The sequence below is a fragment of the Elgaria multicarinata genome, chromosome 1, assembly GCF_023053635.1.
Source record: "Elgaria multicarinata webbii isolate HBS135686 ecotype San Diego chromosome 1, rElgMul1.1.pri, whole genome shotgun sequence".
In the NCBI taxonomy this organism is placed as follows: domain Eukaryota; kingdom Metazoa; phylum Chordata; class Lepidosauria; order Squamata; family Anguidae; genus Elgaria; species Elgaria multicarinata.
Window position 1 is genome coordinate 50046080 of NC_086171.1, and position 21059 is coordinate 50067138.

At 40.3% G+C, this 21059-nt stretch overlaps 2 protein-coding genes across 3 annotated transcripts; one reads left to right on the forward strand and one right to left on the reverse strand.

Moving 5' to 3' along the window:
* Window positions 1–1078: 1078 nt before the first annotated feature.
* Window positions 1079–8774, reverse strand: ENKUR (enkurin, TRPC channel interacting protein). Of its 2 annotated transcripts, XM_063147622.1 has the most exons (7): window positions 8590–8774; window positions 7788–7881; window positions 5938–6083; window positions 3699–3925; window positions 2342–2488; window positions 1829–1925; window positions 1079–1539 (listed from the first exon to the last, which is right to left on the reverse strand). In XM_063147622.1, the coding sequence occupies exons 2-7, from the start codon at window positions 7862–7864 to the stop codon at window positions 1415–1417; spliced, it is 819 nt and encodes a 272-aa protein (XP_063003692.1). In that variant the 5' UTR covers window positions 7865–7881; window positions 8590–8774; the 3' UTR covers window positions 1079–1414. The 2 variants fall into 2 exon arrangements, with proteins under 2 accessions (XP_063003692.1, XP_063003693.1); XM_063147623.1 differs by lacking the exon at window positions 1829–1925.
* A 119-nt stretch (window positions 8775–8893) lies between these two features.
* THNSL1 (threonine synthase like 1) lies at window positions 8894–16403 on the forward strand. Its single transcript, XM_063127805.1, has 3 exons — window positions 8894–8968; window positions 13004–13121; window positions 14130–16403. The coding sequence occupies exon 3, from the start codon at window positions 14155–14157 to the stop codon at window positions 16384–16386; it is 2232 nt and encodes a 743-aa protein (XP_062983875.1). The 5' UTR covers window positions 8894–8968; window positions 13004–13121; window positions 14130–14154; the 3' UTR covers window positions 16387–16403.
* The last annotated feature ends 4656 nt before the right edge of the window (window positions 16404–21059 follow it).

The following is a 21059-nucleotide window of genomic DNA, read 5'->3' on the forward strand; positions in this document are numbered from 1 at the left end:
CATTCCTTGTGGAATAGGAATCTCCTTGCTTATGTGGGAATGTATCTGGAGAGCAACTGCACTCGTTGTTCTCCTAGTGATTGTGCAACCACTAGCAGAACAAACCAACTCTTGTACCTTTTCTGCTACCATAATGTTGGATGTAACCCATTATGTAGAATAATATATAAGGTGCCTGAAAGCACACAACTACCGAACACACTAGTGAAGAGAGATGATCAACAAGAAACCCATTTATTTACAATTATACAAAAGTAATAAAAAGGCTGATGTATCCCATAGTTTAACAATAGTGGTGTTGGGTACTATAATACAATAATTCCTATATCATTTACTTAAAGAATATACAAATGTATAATATAGCCCAACAAAATCACACTAACACAGTTTAGTAAATTTGACACATTTGGCAATAACATCAGGCCACAAACAGACAGGTCACCTTCAGTTGGAGGTCCCCCCCCGCCCCGTGATAAAGTCTTTGAGGATGTTGAATATTCCATAACTGACGGTTTTAACCTGATATGGCGTTTATTCCGATGAAGCTTGAGCAGCGAAAACAGGAAATATATTGCAAAATCCTGTCAATATCAACTTACAACGCTGGAAAGAACAAAATATAATAAGAACAAACCTTATTTTCATTATATCTGTGAATATGTTATGTACTGATGTTATTGCCAAATGTGTCAAATATACTAAAGTGTGTTAGTGTGATTTTGTTGGGCTATACTATAGATTTGTATATTCTTTAAGTAAATGATATAGGAATTATTGTGTTATTGTATTACAGTACCCAACACCACCATTGTTAAACAACTATGGGATACATCAGCCTTTTTATAACTTTTGTATAATTGTAAATAAATGGGTTTCTTGTTGATCATCGCTCTTGACTAGTGTGTTTGGTACTTGCGTGCTTTCAGGCACCTTATATATTAGTTATTTAAAAACTACTGCCTTCTATTCATTTGTGTACCCATTATGTAGAAACCAAACCAAAAATAGAAGGGACTTGGAACTTTAAGGTAAATGTCAGCATCTCTTTATTAACTGTTTCACAAATCATTCCCACTCTTTTTATTTACACACCTAGTTGAATTATCACCGTACATGATGTTACATGTTATAAAGACAACTGAAACCTTTAGAGGTCTTTATAATATATAGCTAATTGAACAACCTGGGGACAAAAATAAATGTATATTTATTTGAAAAAAATAAATACATATATTTAAAACATTCAAAATATAAAATATAGTAAGATTCTAAGATACTTGTCCAAATGTAAGTACTTTTCTACAGTCGAATATATAGGCATTTTTGTTTCCCTATTGAAGTAAACTTTGTTTTCATCTCATGATTTCATTTGTTTGCAATATAAATAACTTTGTGTTTTTCAATCGTCTGAATGTCATGTTCCAACTGTTTTATTTGTGTTTCCAGCCTTTCTTTGTGAAGCTTCTTTGGTATTGTATCTATTTCTACTGAAAGGTTTTGGAATGCCTGATGGACTTCTTCCCAGTTCTTCTTGAGACCCTGTTTTGAGAATAATAATAATAATAATAATAATAATAATAATAATAATAATAATAATAATAATTCTTACCTGCCTCTCCATTTTGATTGAGGCAGGGAAAAACAGTATATATATATATAAAAAAGAAAACTGAATTAAACATAATATACGTTGTTAAAACATCCTAAAAACATTTTAAAAACATCCTAAAATTCTACTGGATAGGGCTGCCGGAAGTAGCATTATATATTATGTATGCAGTAGCATTACGTAAAATTGCATGAAGGCTGCAATCCTCTACTCATTTACCTGAGAGTAACTCAATGTGGCTTACTTCTGAATACATATGTGCAGGATTGCATTCTAACAGCACAATCCTATACACACCTCTTCCTGTGAGTAAGGCCTGTTTAACAAAGTGGGATTTACTTCAAAGAAAACTTGAATAGGATTGCACTGCACAGTAGTAGTATCCCCACTCTGTAATATAAGAAAATACTGAAAATAGGCCACTGATTATTCTTTAAAGTCAGACAAGAACTTTCAATATGCTTCTAATTTCAATTATGTTGTATAGTGGCCAGCTAATGTGATATGGTGAAGGGTGTGATGATATGGAGTCTACATCATAAAATGAACTTTGTAACACTTATTGCAATTTCTGTCACGTCCAATGACTTACTCAGTCCTACATATGACTATTCTAGAGCTCCATCTAGTGAAAACCTATCCATCCCTATTGTAAGATTATTTTTTTGCCTGCAGGGATGTACAATGTATGTTTTATTCCTGAGACAATCTCATTGAAGTCAACCCATGTACCTCAAGAAGACTTTCCCTCTCTTCCTCAGTGAGCCGTTTCATGGCTTTTTGTCTGAGAGTCTCCTTGACATAGGCATCGTATTCTTCCTGAGCTCTCTTTGCTTCTTCATTTCGTTTAGTTACGTATTTCGGAGTAAGTCCATAATTCTAGAAGAAAAATGCAATGAATAAATATTCATCAAAAGATCCATGGGTAAAGTAAGTCTTTCATTCTTTTACAGAGAAAGACAACTTTGAACTTTGTTCCAATTAATCCTATAGTAAACTCATACTCCCAAGTGTGAACTTATTCTCCAAGTACATTCTGTCTTACGTAGCCAAATTAGCATCTAACACACACAATAAGCAATCTTGGAAGAAGCCCTAAGTTTGCAGGGGGGCAATACTGAACATAACAAAGTATCCTGAAAGAAGGCACAGGAGCATTCCACACTGGAACATTTTGTTGCATTTCTTACTTGTAATATTAGTAACATAGTCCCCAAAACCACAGCCATGTTTATGAAGAATCCATCAGGTCTCTGTCTAAATCAGGGGTGAACAACTGGTAGCCCTCCAGTTGTTTTGGCCTACAACTCCCATGAGGCCTAGCCAGCAGAGTCAATGGTGAGGGATACTGGGTTTTGTAAAACAAAACATCTGGAAGGCCACAAGTTGTCTCTCTCTGGTCTAAGTGAATACTTGCAAGTAAATATTGCCATTGATTTGATGTATTTTTGCTTTGTTTTATGTGTGCAGGAAGCCTCTAATTGAAATCTCGAAGTGCTGAGAGAATTTAGACTCACAGTGCAATCCTATACTCGAGTACTCAGAACTATTAAGTTCAATGGGGCTTAATCCCAAGTAAGTGGCTATAGGATTACCACTTTATGGAATGATCAAGTCCATTCCTTGTGGACAGCAATGTATGGAGAAAAGGGAGACTAAGGGTATTGGAATCTGCTTGCTTATGTGGGAATGTATCTGGAGAGGGACTGGATTGTTCCCTTATTCAGTTCACAACAGTGTGTGTGTGTGTGTGTGTGTGTGTGTGTGTGTGTGTATGTTTGCAGTTATGATATTAAACATTTGGGACTGCAATCCTAGGAGTAGGCGCCACTGAGCACAGTAGGACTTAAGTTTGACAAACATGCATAGCACTGCACAGCATTTGATAAAATGCTCAGTACAAAAATATTCTCATCCATGTCCACTACTGTGTATTTTTACTAAAAAAAACATTCAGGAAATGGGATTTCCAACAAAGTTAGGGCACAAGAACTCATAGTTTAGTGTTTCTTCTTTCCTAGAATCTGAGTATATACATTTACCAGCCTATTCATCAGCTCCATCATTTTACAACTGTTTCTAAGCATACCTTTTTCTTGAGGTATTTTGGGACGAGTCCTGAAGTTTCAAGGAGAAATTTGTCTCCTTGCCGCCTGTCGACACAAACTGGTTGAGGCTTCTTAGACACTCCCATGATAACGTTAGCTGCATTTGTACTGACAAAATTCTTTGTACACTGAATTCCCATAAGTGGATGCTCTGTTATTTTGGGCACAGTTGTTTCTGTCATTTTCTTACTTTCTCGATCTTTTCCCCCTGTGTTTTGTTTTTTAAATAAAAAGCCACAAAATGAAACTAATTACAAATTCTCTAATATTTTAGGTGTCTCAAAAATTACGACTAGTCAAAATGAAACTTGTAAAGATCTGTTCCTCAATAGGTGGCATAGAATCTCATCAGCCTTGTTAAGCCTCTGCCTATCTCTCTCTATTCACCTTTAGACTCTTGCTTTTTTCAGCTGCTCCTTGACCTTTCAGCCCTAGATAGCATAATTCCTTATGACACTACGCATCATAAGAAGGATGATTATTGGGAGCAGCAGGAGTACCAAGTGACATGTAATAAAAGAGAGATGACATCTCTCCTGAATGTCTGGTTAGAGAAAATTGCCACGGCATGCTTGCTAAATGAATTGAATAACAATGCTGCAAAATATCTGGATCAGGAATATAAAAGATACTGTCCAAGACATTCTTTTGAAGGCCAAAAGGTAAGTTTCAGAATCTCATAGTTTCAGAAAGAATCAAAAAAGTGTGAAGGCACTTTGCCACAAAGGTTGAAAAAAACTAGATAGATATTTCCCTTGTCTCATGATTTTGAAGAAATGGCTCAAGATCAGAAACATCTGGAGTCAGCAATACTGAAGTTCTGATTCATGGAGTCACAATGCTAATGTTTTTGAGTTATTTCAGCTGGTGAAATGGGACTTGTCACATATCCTTAATCACAGGGATTGGTTTTGTGAAAATGAAATGCCATATTCTGCAACCGTTTCTTTTGGCAGTATATACATATGTACCCAAACACTTCCATTTTAAGAGTTAAAAGGAAACATACATTGAGATCTCCATTAACTGGGGGAACTTTTCAAAGCATGTTGTGGATTGCCCTATTTAGTCTTGCTGAAGAAAAGGCAGACATAGCACCAAAATGAAAGCAAAACATGCTCCTTCTGATGTCCTGCCATGTTCATCCAGATCAGAGGCAAAAGCTAAACAGCCAAACCCATAGCCCCACAATAATATTTCATTTCATTTATTATATTTCTAGACCGCTCAATAGCCAAAGCCCTCTGGTCAGTTCACAGCATGATAAAACACAATACAAAACCTTGAACATTCCAAGATTTCAAAAAGTTTAAAAACAAGTTAAAACCAATTGACAATAAAACTACCGGGACCTGATAAGAAACTAAAACTCCCCATCATATGCTGTCAAATGCCTGGAGAAGAAAGTACCTCCAATATCAGAAGCAGTATGTCTATGTACACTACTGTATTTCTTCGATTGTAAGACACCATCGATTGTAAGACGCACACTAATTTCAGTACCACCAACAGAAAAAAAAAACCTAAGACACACCCCATTTTTAGAGATGTTTATATGGGAAAAAAGTGTGTCTTAGCATCGAAGAAATAGGGTAATTGCTGGGGAACTTGGGTAGGAAGGTGCTTTTGCACTCACATCCTGCTTGTGGGTTTCCTGTGGGCAGCTGTTTGGCCATTGTGTGAACAACTGCTGGACTAGATGGACCCTTGCTCTGATCCAGCATCAGGGCTCTTCTTATATTCCTATCTTCTTACTTTGTGCCAAAAAAGATGACAATGCTGGTGCCACTGGGGAAGGGTATTCCATAAATGGGAGGCTTTTCAATAGAGATAAGATTTTCAACAGCAGGCATCAAGAGGACCAAATCAGTTCTATTTTCCTAAGCTGGAAAAAATAAGAGGGAAGTTCTACAGGTCCTGGGACCCACACCCCATACAAACCCATGAGGGGTTGTGGTTAGAAAATCAGTCTAGGACTAGGCAGACCTGGATTCAAATACTCTGCTGTGGAACCAGCAGGGTGACCATGGGCTAGTGATTGTATCTTACTGGGCAGCTATGAGAATAGAATGGGGGAGGGGATGATAACCACGTATACTGCCCAGAGCTCCTTGAATAAAGGCAGGATAAAAGGCATAAAAATGTTATACATTAAAGAAGCAAACACAACATTGAAAAATGCCTTCAAATACTGTCATTATCATAATTCGAAGAACATACTCTTGGGTAACTTTGGTTCCTTTGAATGTTTCTGAAGGAAGTCCTTTGGATTGGGCACTTCGACTTTTGCTGGCCCTATGGTTTTCCACGGTGCTTTACTTTGCTGTATTGTATGTTTCACATAGGGTTTAAAGGTCGACACGTATCTTTAGTGAAGAGAAAATGCACAAATAGTAATTCAAATCAAATAGAAGTTACAAGTGACTTTCCTCCTCACAGACTATTGTGCCCTTGACCACCGTGCCCTAATTGGTAGTTGGGGCAGTATCCAGTACTGTACCTCTGCTGGTTCTGTTACACTCGCAGGACCCACCCTGAATGCAACAGGAACTAGCACTTCCCAACAGAACCTTGGAAATAAGTGAAAATGCTTGTTTCTGGAGTGGGACATGTCAGCGGAGCCTCCTATTTTTTATTTTTATTTATTTATTTGTGGCATTTATATACCACTGAATATAATAAAATTTCTCAGTGGAGATATTAAAAACACAACGTTAAAATGCAGGATTAAAAACATTTCCAGGTACAGCGAAAAAAATCAAGGAGCAGTAAAATGAAATGGCATAATTAATGAATGGCATAATTAATTTACTTTACAGCTAATATACCCAGGTGAACAAGTGTGTTTTCAGGAGGCGTTTCAAAAACGTCACACTCTCTGCCTCTTGAACTACCCAAGGGAAGTTTTTCCAAATGGAGGGTGGCACTACAGAGAAGGCCTGCTGTCTAGGTACTTCATGGTGATACTATGTTTGGTTTGGAATGACCAACAAGCCTCCTCTACTGATCTTAAAGGTTGCCTGGGTATGTATAAGGGAAGGAGGTTTGCTAAGCATCCCCCTTCTGTGAGCTCCAGTAAACTGTACCATTCCAGAAACAAGCATTTCTGCTTGTTTTTGATTGCTTTGGGAACTGCTGGGTTCCCATTGCAGTAGCGCTTTGTCCCTTGGTTAAAAAAAAAGCAAGCAATCAAGTTAAAAGTGTGAAAGATTTTCAGATGAACAATATGGCTGAACCCATTTGTGCTCCAAAACAACAGTATTGATGGATTGCTTTGCATTTATTTATTTATTGCATTTCTATTTATTTATTTATTTATTACATTTTTATACCGCCCAATAGCCGAAGCTTTCTGGGCAGTTTGCACATCTATTCAAAGCTGAATCAGCAGAGAAATAAAAATGAGCAGAAAGAGGACACTGCTGTCCCAACATGCTGGTGTTTCCTGGATCTGATCACACAGTTTCTCATTTAATTCATTTAATATTGAATTTGATTTGGAGTGAATTCCCCCCTCAACTCACTCTGACTTTGTGTGGTTGTAATCACATGGGTGAGAAAGTTATAGCATTTGTCTGAGACGATTAAATAAAATTTCAGTATCGATTTGACATTTATTCCAAAGAATGCTTCTGTATAGTAACTGTGGTTTGGCAATAAAAATCCTAGCCACACGGACATTGTTTTGAAGTGTTGTGTTTAACTGCACTTCGCTGGCTATAATACAGCTGGAATGTGTTGTAAGAAAAGGTGAAGTCTGCCTTGGAGAATGAAGAACAATGAAGAAAAAGGCAGGGCACAACCAATCACTAAAATATTCCCTAATTTTACATATGAATGATTCATCACTCGAGTGTTTGGTGAATTAGCAATTTGAGTTCCTTTGACAGACAGACATAGGCTGGGAAATTTTGACCTGAAAATCACCACACAATGGGAGATTCTAAATTCATTTTCTTTTAATATAGAAGTTATTCCTAACATGTTTCACAGGAAAAGGCATATCACCGTCTGACAAGTGTACGGCTTTCTCGAAATGGCTTCCAAGGGAAATGTTCTTACCCCCATACCTGGGTGCCTTGAAAGTCTTCTCCACAATCTCAGGCAGAAGATTGTAAATGCTTTCCTCCATGCACAGTGCTGCCATCTCCACACTGATAAGGTCTGCAGATAATTTAGTTTAAATTGTTCAGGCTATTAAGTGAACTGCCCATCACATTTTCTCATTCAGATCCCATTCTGTCTCTCTCACACACATTCTCCCTCCCACCCCCACTTTCTGTCCACTTTCCTTTCCTACATTTATATTCTGAATTATCTTCTTCCACACTTTCATCCTTTGCTGTTTACAGTTATCTTCTTCCTCTCTGCTTCAACCACCCTAATCCCTTTCTCTGTCCTAATGTCACTTATCACTCCCAGCCTCCTACGTAGAAGATCTTTTACAAATGAGCACATGGCAAGCACATATAACCTCTGGGTAAACCGATCATCTGTATTGTCCTGCCAAATGGTGAGGCAAATCTCATCATATTTCTGCACCTGGTTGAGGGGTGCATGTAACACTTAGCAAGGTACCCCAGGGACCGTCTACCTCGGAGTAGGCTTGGCAGCCTATATCAGGAATGGGCAGAAAGTAGATCAAGATCTACTGGTAGATCTTTGGGTAATTTGAAGTATATTGGTAAGGATTTTTGATGCCTGATTGTTTTAACAAACTGACTCCTCTCTCCCCACCCCCGCCTGCTTATATTGCTGAAATTTCCCTCTCCCTATTCTGTCCTTATCCTCTATCCTCCACGTCTTCCCAGACCAGTGCTCCCATCAGTTCCCTTCCTCCCCTGGTCTTCTCCATCTTCTCCTTCCCCTCACCTTCCCCGTCCCGGGCTTGGTCCTCCTTTCCTCCGAGCCTCTTTCCGCTCTCATTCGAACCCCTCCGCGACTGCCGCTTACAATGGGCAGCTACATGAGCCACTGTTTGGTTGCTCTTGGAAACGATTGCTTAGCAACGTGTATCTGTGGAACGAGAGAGCGGCTTTGTGACGCCATTTCCGGAACCATGCCGAACAATGAGAGGACGAAGCACGGCGGAGAAAGGGGAGGGAAAGAGGGCGTTGAGGAGGTGCGCAGGCGCAGAGAGGGGGCGGTGCCGAGGACGCCATAGAGAGATAGAAAGGACTTTGGCAGGGCCGGGAACGACGTCGGCGTGGGAGCGTGCGCATGCGTGCCTGCGGTGGTGGTGGTGGTGGTGGTGGTGGTGGTAGTAGTGGTAGTAGTACGTATGCCTGCCTGAAGTTTTCATTAAGAGGGAGGCTTTCTAATAAGGGTGAAGGGGCATTATTCTGTGTGTGTGCGCTTTGGTATCGAGTCCTTTCCCCAGGTGGTTCTTGCATTCTTCCGAGGCCGGTTTAGGACTTGCCTTGGGGACTGTGCTGCCTCTTTTCCCTGCTCATAAAGGAAGAGGCAGTCCCAGATCCCACATGTGGATTGGGGGAAGAGGCAGCCCTGTCCTAACGCTGGGTGGGTGTCCCATATCTGAAGGACTCCGGGGGGTGGGGTGGCCATGTTAGTCTGCTGCCACAAACAAGTAAAATAGGCACGTGGCACCCGAAAAGCAACGTCTGACCCTGTTTCTGACTCTCAACTCCCATCTGCAGCTCCCAAGTCCCATCTGTTCTCGGGTTCCTCATTCCTGGTTTAAAGCTGGGGTGGGGAATCTCTTCTTAAGGGCTGAATTTTGAGGAGCTCTCGGGGGCTGCCTTTCCTGAGAGCAGTAGAGGCTCCTGGCTCTGGTGTCAGTGGGGCGATAGATCTGCTCCAGGTTTCGTCCAGAACCAGTCTAACTGAAGCACACTGGATAAGAATTCTTACTGAAACCCGGAGTGGATTTACTGCCCCATTAATATTGGAGCCACCGTCTGATGGGTGGGTTTGATGGAAAAGGGAGCGTGACAAAAGGCAAAAGAAACAGCCGATCCCCTCAAAACATCTGCATACGGTCGCTTAAAGTTCTTACTAAGCTTTTCAGCCATTTGGAATGGGGAGAAAAACTGCACAGAGGCCAGGAAACTACCCAATGACTGGTGCTTGGAGAAAAGGGATTGGGACCAGGGAAAGGGGACATGGTCATCTAGAGGATGGGACCCCAGGAGGACTGGATGTGGCCCCTAGGCCTGAGGTTGCCACCCATGGCCTACAGGATCTATTGTGGCGTGAGCTTTTGTAGACTTGATGCATGCAGCATTCGCTTTGGTTATTCACATGTCTGTTCAACGTGTGATTTGTTCATTACAGTTATTCACATGTAAGGGAGTGTATATACAGGAGTTTCTGGGTATCCTTTTGCCCATCAAAGGGCATTCCTTCACCTGGAAGAAGGTGTGACAGAATATCATCGCCCTTACATTGCTGCTGCAGTGCTCAAACTTCTTGATTAACAAACAGTATAAATAAAGAATTTTTGGATCGTGAGTCAATGGATTACTTAAAAAAAAACCAATCAATTGCTCTGCTCATAAAAGTACTGCTGCCATTCTACGCAGAAATAAGCCCTAGTGTCTTCAGTGGGGATGTATAGGATTGCATAAGTACTTTATGTATTTAATTTCCTCCAGATGTTCCTGTTTACAATTCCTGCCTTCCTATGTACTGTCTGTATACCTGAAACTCTCAATAACTCTTCCATACATGTGGTGAAGTAGACTATAGTCCATGTAAGCTTATGCCAGAATAAATTTATTAGTCTTTACAAAAACAGCAGTTCAGGTGAAATCTGAAACCATCACTTTCTGGGGCCTTATTTAAATGACTGCAGATTTGTCCTCCATTTCCCTCTCAAGGTTGTGATCATGCAAACTTCAACATCAAGTCAGTTTTTAATTTCTCTAGTATCTAAACCCAACCTGATTTTGGGTAACATTTTGCCTGATCTTGAAAGCCTGCACATTTTTGTGATATTTTGGCTGGCCTAGTAAAGGCATTACCCAATATAGGTTTTGGAATTCTGTAACCATAGAGGGGGTGACTTTTATTTATTTATTTTTTAAATCTGGGTCCCATTCCATCTTCTCTATACTTCTCAGGAAAGGGGTTGTAGGGTTTGAACCCTGCCTTCTGAGCTTCTGGCTGGTTATGCACTGGTACAACTTCATGCAACAAAGGTTATATAATATTTGCTTAATCCAAAGACAGCAACTCAGAAGTTTCCATAGAAAAAGAAGTGGCAAATGGCAGCTGTCAACTTTGTGCTTTATAATAAAGGGAGGAGAGGGAACTAAAGTCTTGATGTAAACCTTATTCAGCTGTAAACTCTATGCCTTTGGGGAAAGGAATGGGAGTTTGGAGCCACAGCTGCTATAAACTGTAATCCTATGCAGGTTATTCAGTAGTAAGCCTTTACTGATAGGGCTGGACAAATTCTTGGAGCCACTTCCTAAACCCATATTTTCTTATTCAAATGCAAAATGAATTTTATTTAATTGGACTGTCTAATGAGTTAGAATAGAATTGCAGCTTCCATTTGCAACATATACCCTTCATTATAAATGGCAGGAATCAGGTTCCAATAGACATTTATTACAATTCAGCACAAAGAAACCTTCAGGATAACTCAAAGGCTGCCTCCCTTGTCTGTGAAATTTGGTTATTCCTTAAAAAAAAGCGCTTCCCCCTCTGTTACGCTTTTGATTTATTCTAATTAGCAAACTTGTTTACCTGTATTTCAGGTGCACACTTAAAAAAAATGTAAGTGTACATCTTGGAACAATTGAACTCTCAAACCTTAGCCCACACTTCTGTTCTTTGCAAAGTGATGTTGAAAGGGTGCAGTTTAAAGTAGAGAAGTGTCCTGGAAGAGAATCCTTAACCTTTCCACATACCACTCCTTTTAAACTGCAGCACCGTACGATCCAGCCTATTTTATCCCTACCAAACATCTCAGCTTCCAAACTCCCTCGAACTTTCTTGTCATTCAGTGTGACATATTGGCTAAAGTGTTGGACTGGGACTTGGGAGATCCAGGTTCTAGTCCCCACTCAGCCATGAAGCTCACTGGGTGACTTTAGACCAATCACGGACTCTCAGCCTAACTTACCTCACTGTGGTTGGGAGGATAAAATGGAGAGGAGGATGACCATCTTGGGTTCCTTGCAAGAAGAATAAAGGTGGGATATAAATGATTATTTTTAAAACACACACACATCAGTCTTACTGTAGTGCCACACAAAAACATCACCGTTGAGCCAGCATAAGGCTTTTGAAGGGTGCTAGTTTAATCCATCCTGCCAGCTACTAATCTAAGCAACAAACAGGCATAGATCAATTCACAGGAGGTTTCCTCTAGTCATACATTAAGGCTCAAATGCAATATAGGACCAAGACAACATGGGGCATCTTTGTTGGTCCCAGGCACTCCCATCTTTTCTAGCTGAATTTGGGTCCGAAATACCAAGGAAATGTGTGAGTGCGTGGAGGGTACATTGTAAGAAAGCCCAATTTGTGACATTGCACAGCCTTTCAAATAGAGGACACTTTCAAAACAGAGGGCAGTCTTTCAGTTAGAGGACTGATGCTGCTGACTTTAGCATCCTTTTAAAAGAATTTTATAATTGGGGGTTGCCTGGTGGGACATGTCCATAGTTACAGATACTCATTTCTACAGCTAAATGATGTTATTCAAAAAATAAAATAAAAAATGCTTCGCATCGGGGAAGCAGAAGCAAACCTCTTTTTATTCTAGTAGTCATGATGGTGCTATGATTTCAGTGTGTAAAATGTCACGCTGCACATGCTCAGGGTTGGCAAACAGGTTTTGTCTTTGTTTTTGCTCTATTTTATCAAGAATGTAGGAGCTGTTAAGCTTGGAGGGGAGGGGGAGAGAGAGAAGAGAAATGTTAGGTGCGTCACAGCATAGCCGACTGAAGGGCCACTTCCCATAAGACCATTAAGTCCAGGGTCTCAAATTACCTAGCTACACCTCCGTAGCTCAGCAACTAACATTTCCAGAATGCCACTTTATATTGTTTGGGGGCTAAACTTGTTTTAATTTTAAAAAGGAAAAGGAATCACACATGGTTTTTCTACTCTCTGAACTGTTGCTTAATAGTGTGCACTGTTTGTTTTGCTGTTGGTTTCCCTGAGCAAACAAAATGAATCCACTCTTGGCAACGCGCGTGCATTTATCAGTGCTGCTTTGGCCCGTGCTTGTTCATCCATTCCCTCTTGGGAGCCGTTCCCTGTGTGGCATTCACCTCACTCTGATCTTTCTCTTTTATTCTGCTCAATCTAGATTAAGGGTAAAACTGCCCAAACGTTGGTGCCTGCACAAGAACCCTTCACAGATTCCATTTGTTTTTGTAATGTCCGCCAAGAAGATAGCTGGCCAGAATTCAATGACTCTTGTAACAGTAAGTTCTGAGTTGCATGTTACTTTAACACAGTTGTTGGTTGGTTTTAAAGGTAGAGAATGTATCTTGATGCTTGAGATTTTATATAAATACATCAAGTGCCCTCTGGCTTGATTAAAACCATTAGTTTTTTTTTTTTTGACATTTGTCACTCCAGGGGGAAGTAAACTGCACCCTTGGGTTTTTGTTTTTAAAGAAAAAGTATAATCCTTACTCCATTATAAGCAGTGACCACATTCTGCATGGGTTTGCCATGTTATAGTGGTTAGATTTACTGTGTCCCAAGTATATTCTTACATGCACAAATGAAGCTGCGAGGGAAGGTGGAAGTATTGTGGTATATAAAGAACAGTTATTTATTGTAGTTCTAGCAATAGGCTTGGAGAACGTGTTTTTGAAGCCGTTGAGGATTTTTTATTGATTCTGAGAACATTATCTGCTTAGAGTTAGTGCTGTTATTGAGTGTTCATTGTAGCTGTGCAGTTTGAAAGCTGGTTCTGTCCTGTTCCGCTTGTGGCTGTTAGCCAAGGCAACCTGTAAGCAATACCACCACACAGAAAATGAACAGTGTAAGGATTTTATATAAGAGAAGACAGAGACTAATTTCTGAGCATGTAGCTGCCTTTCAGAGTAGAAATTGTGCAACAGACACACAATTTAAAGGTGAAACTTTGCCCTTGATGCAGATTTCAGGCAAGGTGAAATCCAATTAAATTCCGACCTCGTATTTGTCATTGAGAGTGATCTAATATGATCGGATCTCAGGGGTGAGCAATCTTGTTAAACACACGCTCCCCTAAGATAGGAAAGGATCAGTGATAAACGTCTTTATGTGCTAATAGTTATTTTAAATGTCAAATGCCTAAGGCAGCCTTCACCAAGATGGTGCCCTCCAGATGTTGTAGTTCAGCACATCTGGAGATCACCAAGTTAGGGGAAGCTGCTTTACATTTGAGAGTATTTTTCTGTGGTTAATTGTTTTTTCCCCCTTCCTCCTCTCCTTTAAAGCGTTTCCATTTCTTGTGAAATTGGCATGAAAAGGAAGATGCTTCATGTGGTTTGGAATCGGCATCTAAAGCTACTGAGCCATGCCACTGTTTCTGACGTATATGTAAAGTTGTTTTTTACAAGAAGCTTTGTCCTTGCACGGAAGCCATGGATGTCAGTGCGCTCTCTTGTTGGGGACAAGAATATTGTCCTGATGGGACCTCCTGGTGCTGGAAAAACAGCAGTAGGAAAAATACTAGGGCAGAAATTGGGCTCTTGTTTCATAGATGTGGATGATGATGTCCTTGAAACAACCTGGAATATGAGTGTGGCAGAAAAATTGAAGGATGTTGGTAATGAGCAATTTTTAGAAGAGGAAGGAAGAGCCTTGTTAAATCTCTCAGCATCTGGAAGTGTAGTTTCCCTTTCCGGATCAAATCCAATGAATGTTGCCAGCATGGAGCATGTGAAAAAAAACGGGATTGTAGTCTATCTGGATGTACCTACACAAAGCATAATGGATCGCCTGCGACTGATGAAAGTGGATCGTATTGTGGGGCAGGGTCCTGGCACCTCGTTGAGAGACATACTCCAGTTTAGGAAGCAGTTTTACAGAAAGTGGCACGACGTCCGTGTCCTCTGCGAAACCGGAATGACACCAGAGGCTGTAGCAGACAAAGTGCTCCATGCAGTCAAATGGTATCAAGAGTCGGAATCGGGAGGCTTCATTTCAACCAGGGGTCCAAGGGGCCATAAGAAAGTCCAGCAAAAGAACTCTATTAAATATTTCAGTGACACTGTTGTCGAGGGCCTGGCACCCGATGGCGGTCTCTTTGTTCCTGAGATGGGACTTCCAAAATTCACTGCTGGAGAATGGCAGAATTTATTAGGGTCCCCCTATGCTGAGAGAGCTCAGATTATATTGGAACGGTGTATACATCCTGCCGATGTTCCTGCGCCGAAATTGTGTGAAATGATTGAGATTGCGTATGGACAGAATTTTACATGTTCTAAAGTTGCCCCCGTTAGGCATCTGACAGGCAACCAGTTTCTTCTGGAGCTGTTTCACGGACCAACAGCTTCATTTAAGGATTTGGCATTACAGCTGATGCCTCATTTGTTTGCATACTGCATTCCCCAAAGCTGCAATTATTTGGTCCTGGTAGCCACTTCCGGCGACACAGGTAGTGCGGTCCTAGATGGTTTTAGTCGGCTTAAGGAGACTGACAAGCAAAGAATTGCTGTGATCACCTTCTTCCCTCAAGATGGAGTTAGCCCAATACAGAAATTGCAGATGATTGGCTGCCAGGAAGCAAATACAAAAGTGGTAGGCGTCAAATCCGATTTCGATTTTTGCCAGTCTGCCATCAAACAAATGTTTACCAGTTCGGATTATACTGGCTTTCTCACAACGGAATATGGAACAGCCTTAAGTGCAGCAAATTCTATAAACTGGGTCCGCTTGCTTCCCCAGGTGGTCTATCATGCCTCTGCCTACCTGAATCTTGTTGAGCAAGGTATCGTTTCTTTTGGGAACCCTGTAGATGTCTGCATTCCCACAGGAAACTTTGGCAACATCTTAGCAGCTGTGTACGCAAAAACGATGGGGATCCCAATACGAAAATATATCTGTGCTTCCAATCAGAACAATGTCTTGACTGAATTTATAAAAACAGGGCTGTACAATTTGAAGGGAAGGCGGTTAATGCCAAGTTTGTCACCCGCAGTAGACATTTTGAAGTCTTCCAACCTCGAACGACATTTGCACCTGATTGCAAATGGAGACGGGCAGCTGGTGATGCAACTATTTAGCCATCTGGAAAATCAGCACTACTTCCAGTTGCAGAAAGATCTCCTTGAAAAGCTTCAGCAGGACTTGTTGGCTGATTGGTGCTCTGAGGAGGACTGTCTGGAAGCTATTCACTCTGTGTTCAGTACCACCGGGTACATTCTGGACACACACACGGCTGTGGCAAAAGTGGTTGCAGATCGACTGCAAGATAAAACTTGCCCCGTTATCATTTCTTCTACTGCTCATTATTCCAAGTTTGCACCTGCTATCCTACAGGCATTGAAGATTGGGGAAATAAAACAGGCTCCATTAAGTCAGCTTCACTTGTTAAACTCTTATAACCCTTTGCCTCCGGTCCATAGGGGCCTATTAGAGGCACTGAAAAAGAATGAAAAGCAGAACTATGAGGTCTGTGCGGCGGACGTGAATGTCCTTATGGAACATGCTGAAGCCTTAATCCAAAACCGCTTCATGAAGGTTTTCTGACTGTAGACTTACTTGACATTTGCTATCTATACTGTTTTGAATATATATATATATTCTTCCACATAAAGGCATGCTTTAATAAATGCTTAGCAAACATTGTCAAGTTTAGTGAGTAATAGTTTGTGAGGTACTTACACAAACATTGAATGTGGCATAGGAAACAAAAGCAAGTATTATTGAAAGATAATGTCATATTCCCAAAGGCAAGATGGTTGTTTTGAAGAAACTAGCATGGAAAATGTCAGCATGTGGTTCCCAGTAAAGTCTTGATGCACATGTCTGGGGCTTGGAGAGTTATTGTATGGCATAAGCATGCTTTCTTCTATGCTTTCCTCCGTGGGCAAATAGCTTCAGGATGGTTTCAGTTGGGAAAGGGTTACCTTTCCTCCAGTGCCATGGCCCCAGTCCAAGTCATTCCATCCATGGCTGCTATTCAGTGGTTTGCTTGTTGTTTTAAGTGGGAGATCCATAAGAACATAAGATGAGCCATGCTGGATTAGACTAAAGGCCTATCTAGTCCATTGTGTTCACAGGGTGTCCAACCAGCTGCCTGTGGGAAACGCACAAGTAAGACATGAGTGTAATAGCACTCTCTCACCCATGTTCTCCAGCAATGTATTGATTCCTGTTCTAATGTTGTTCCCCGCCTCAATCCAAAGGGAGAGGTGGGTAAGAAATAAATTTATTATTATTATTATTATTATTATTATTATTATTATTATTATTATTATCTGAGGCATATACTGATATATTTCTCTATGCCTTCAATAACAGTGTCAGCTAAGGATAGTGTGTCTCCTCTGAATGAATGCTTGGAGGTGGTAATGGGCTGGATGAGGAAAAACAAACTGAAGCTGAATACAGATAAGACGGATGTCCTTACTGTCAAAGGCCCCAACCTGGAATTGGAGGTGTGTCAATTGGTTCTGGATGGGGTTACACTCCCCCTGAAAGACTGCGTTTGCAGCTTGGGGGTGCTCCTGGATCTGTTGTTCAAAATAATAATTCAGATAGTTGCGACAGCCAGGAGTGCCTACTATCAGTTTCAGCTGTTATGTCAGCTGTGCCCCTTCCTAGAGTTGGAAGACCTAAAGGTGGTAGTGCACACGCTGGTAACCTTGAGGCTCGACTTCTGCAATGCGCTGTACACAGGGCTACCATTGTACCTAGTTTGGAAACTTCAACTGGCAGCCAGGTTGGTCACTGGTACATCTAGGGGTGACCATATTACACCAATATTAAAATCACTCCATTGGCTGCCAGTTAGTTTCTGGGTGAAGTACAAAGTGTTGGTCGTTACCTTTAAAGCCCTACGTGGTCTGGGTCAAGGTTACCTATGGGAAGGCCTTACCCTGTACAATCCGCCCCGCACACGCAAGTCCTCTGAGGAGAATTTACTTCAGTCAGCCAAATCTAGGCTGACAACTGTTACCCAGGGGCCCTTTTCTTCTGTTGCCCTCAGACTCTAGAATGGCCTGCCAGAGGAGATTCGTCAACTTAACACTCTTTCCGAGTTTAAAGTAGCTATAAAGACTAGTCTCTTCTGGCAGGCCTACCCAGATGAGTTTTAAACGTAAGAATTTTAAGATGCCCTGATTGATATTTTAATATTGTATTGGTTTTATATGCTCTTTTAATTAGTTTTATGCATTTGATTTATATTGCGTTGTTGTATTAATGTTGTTCCCCGTCTCGATCCAAAGGGAGAGGCAGGAAATAAATAATTATTATTATTATTATTATTATTATTATTATTATTATTATTATTATTATTATTGCCTGTGATACCGGAGATAGCATATAGCCATTATGATTAGTAGCCATTCATAGCCTTATTCTCCATTAATTTTTCAATCCCATTTTAAAGCCATCTCTACATCATGTGGTAGTGAATGCCATCGTTTAAATATGCACTGTGTCCAATCCATGCCTAGTTGTTGTTGTTGTTGTTGTTGTTGTTATTATTATTATTATTATTATTATTATTATTTATATAGCACCATCAATGAATATAATATAGATGGGAAAAGTTTAGCAAAGTTTCACTTTGTTTATCAAAGGTAAAGAAATGTATGAAATATCTAAATGTATATAATACGCAGAAGTATTTAAGCGACTTTTCTTTGGATATCCATTCAGGAATGGACTAAGTAGATGTGATTTAAAACCCGTCAATTATTTGAAGGGGAAAATGCAGTTGAGATGTCTGAGGGTATGTTCACGTTACAGCCATAACAATAACATTTGGAATTGATGGGTTGGATAAGACTTTGAGCAGATCCCTTGATTTCAGTGGGTTTACTTTAAATACGAAGTACTCTGAATCCAGCCCATTAGGTTTAGCTCCAGAACCCAAAATACTAAAGGTGATGAAGCTGAACATCTTTTGTTCTCCCTAGCATAGAAGTACAAAATTATGAAGGGAACACAGGACTATAAGACCTTATACTACGACAGAAAATATTCCCTTCTAGTCCAATATTGTCTGTTCTCACTGGTAGCATCTTCAGAGTCTCAGGTAGAAGACTTTCCCATCAGCTGCTACTTGATCATTTTAGGGTGCAATCCTATGCATGTTTAAACACAAAAAAGCCGTACAATTTCCAGCATACCCCAAACTGCCATGGCTGGGGGATGCTGGAAGTTTTAAGACATTTTTCTGTTGAAACATGAATAGGGCTGCAGCCTAAACTGGGGATGCTTGGGCTTAAATCCAGATGGAATAGCCTGATGATTTTAATAAAATCATTTATATGTAGTAGTACTTTATTATGGTCATAAGACCAGCAAAGTAGAATAGCACTGTGAATACGATGCTATAAAAGCAGTTACAGTAAAAATTTAAAAAGTAAAATATGTGTTTAATGTAATCCAGCATGTAATGAGGATCTTATGGCATTCTCTGACATGTTTTGTTCTTCTTCTTTTAAATCATGATAGTACATTTTAGAAGAGCAGATTTGCTAAGCTGCTGGTAGTATGAACAACAAAGAGACCTGTGGCACTGTAAAGATACTGAAGTGTATTGTGGCATGAGCTTCTGCAGGCAACCATCTGCTCCGTATGATGTATCTGGGCGGCCGGCAAAGGGATAACAAAACAGATTTTAGGAAATAGTTTGCGAGCCACTTTTTGTAAAGTGAAACAGCTTTTAACAGAAACCTTGTTATATGCGGCTCTTAACCACAAGATGGCATTCCTAACAGTTGGCTAAAAATAGCTCACTAATAAACATTTCAAAATCAGGACCTGGTTTTAGGGACTCCTTAAGTTATTTATATTAAAAGAAATATTAACAATCGGGGGGAAATAGTGTCAGTCTCTTTACATAAATAAGTTTCGTAAAAATGCAGAGAACCACCTCATGCTAAAATACTGTTGATGGAGCTTTTTCTGTCCTCTTCAACATTGACAAGTTCTTCCTCAGAATGGAGTGGGGGGGTCTACCATGGCTGGCATCATGTCTGGAACAACAGTATTCCCAATATCTTTGCCTAGGGCTGGGGTTTCCTCTGGTGGTAGACGCTATATAGTAGGTCTGTGTGCATTTCTATTTCTTCCCTAGTTTTTCCCAGGAGGGGACAGGAGGATATGCATGGTTGCTTTTAAGACATGCATGTCTGCCCCTCTTCCAGACTAAAATGGCTCCTTTATGCACAGAATAATAGTAATAATTAATAATACCGTATTTCTTCAATTCTAAGACACACTTTTCCCCCCATATAAACATCTCTAAAAACAGGGTGCGTCTTAGAATCGCGGGTGTGTCTTAGGGTTTTCTTTTTCTGTTGGTGGTACTGAAATTAGTGTCTTCTTACAATCGATGGCGCCTTACAATTGAAGAAATACGGTAATAATAATATATTTCTTACCTGCCTCTCCCTTTGGATTGAGGCGGGGAACAACATTGGTACAACAAATCAACGCATCTTAAAAATTCTTGGTTTCACATTCATCTGGGTAAGCTTGCCAGAAAAGGCTAGTCTTTAAAGCTGTCTTAAATTCAGAGAAAGAGAGAGGATTAAATTTACAAATCTCCTCCGACAGGCCGTTCCACAGTCTGGGGGCAACAGAAGAAAAGTTAAAACACTCCTGGTGTCATTGTGTTATATCCAATGTTTGTTTGTTTGTTTATAACATTTGTATATCTTTCCACATCTAGACAGATTCCAGAGAGGTGAAAAATAAGAGATAAATGAACAAAAGTTAAGAAGAAGAAGAAAACATGATATTAAAATTATTCTGTAAAAAACAGAGTGTGAGGCTGATCAATCAGGGAAGACTTTTTTCCTTTTTTTGGAAAGAGCTGTTTTCAGGAAGTGCCGAAAATAACACCGTGTTGGCGCCTGCCTGACCTCCGGAGGCAGGGGTTTCCATAAGAAGGAAGCCACCCTGTTGAAGGCTCTTAGGGTGTAAGAGTAGGGTGTAGTACACTACTACCAAAACCTTAAACCTAGCCCAGTAGCAAATAAGCTACCAATGTTAGTCCTACTTTGAGGAGAGCCGTTGAAATGAATGGGACTTAAGTCAGACTAACATTGGATACAAGCCGTTGCATGATTTGCCAACATGTGCATGGGAAAGACATTTTCTTTTTGTTGTTGTTATATCTGTTGCATGTGAATTTCTTTGGGTGTCCCATACTATTAAAATACTACAAAGTGAGCACCCCA

Coding starts and splice junctions, on each gene's coding strand:
- ENKUR (XM_063147622.1), bottom strand. CDS start 7,864: ATGGCAGCACTGTGCATGGAGGAAAGCATTTACAATCTTCTGCCTGAG. Junction 2,489..3,698: donor CAAAATACCTCAAGAAAAAG/GTATGCTTAGAA, acceptor TTTTTCTTCTAG/AATTATGGACTTACTCCGAA. Junction 1,540..1,828: donor CCACATTGAGTTACTCTCAG/GTAAATGAGTAG, acceptor TTCTCAAAACAG/GGTCTCAAGAAGAACTGGGA.
- THNSL1 (XM_063127805.1), top strand. CDS start 14,155: ATGAAAAGGAAGATGCTTCATGTGGTTTGGAATCGGCATCTAAAGCTA.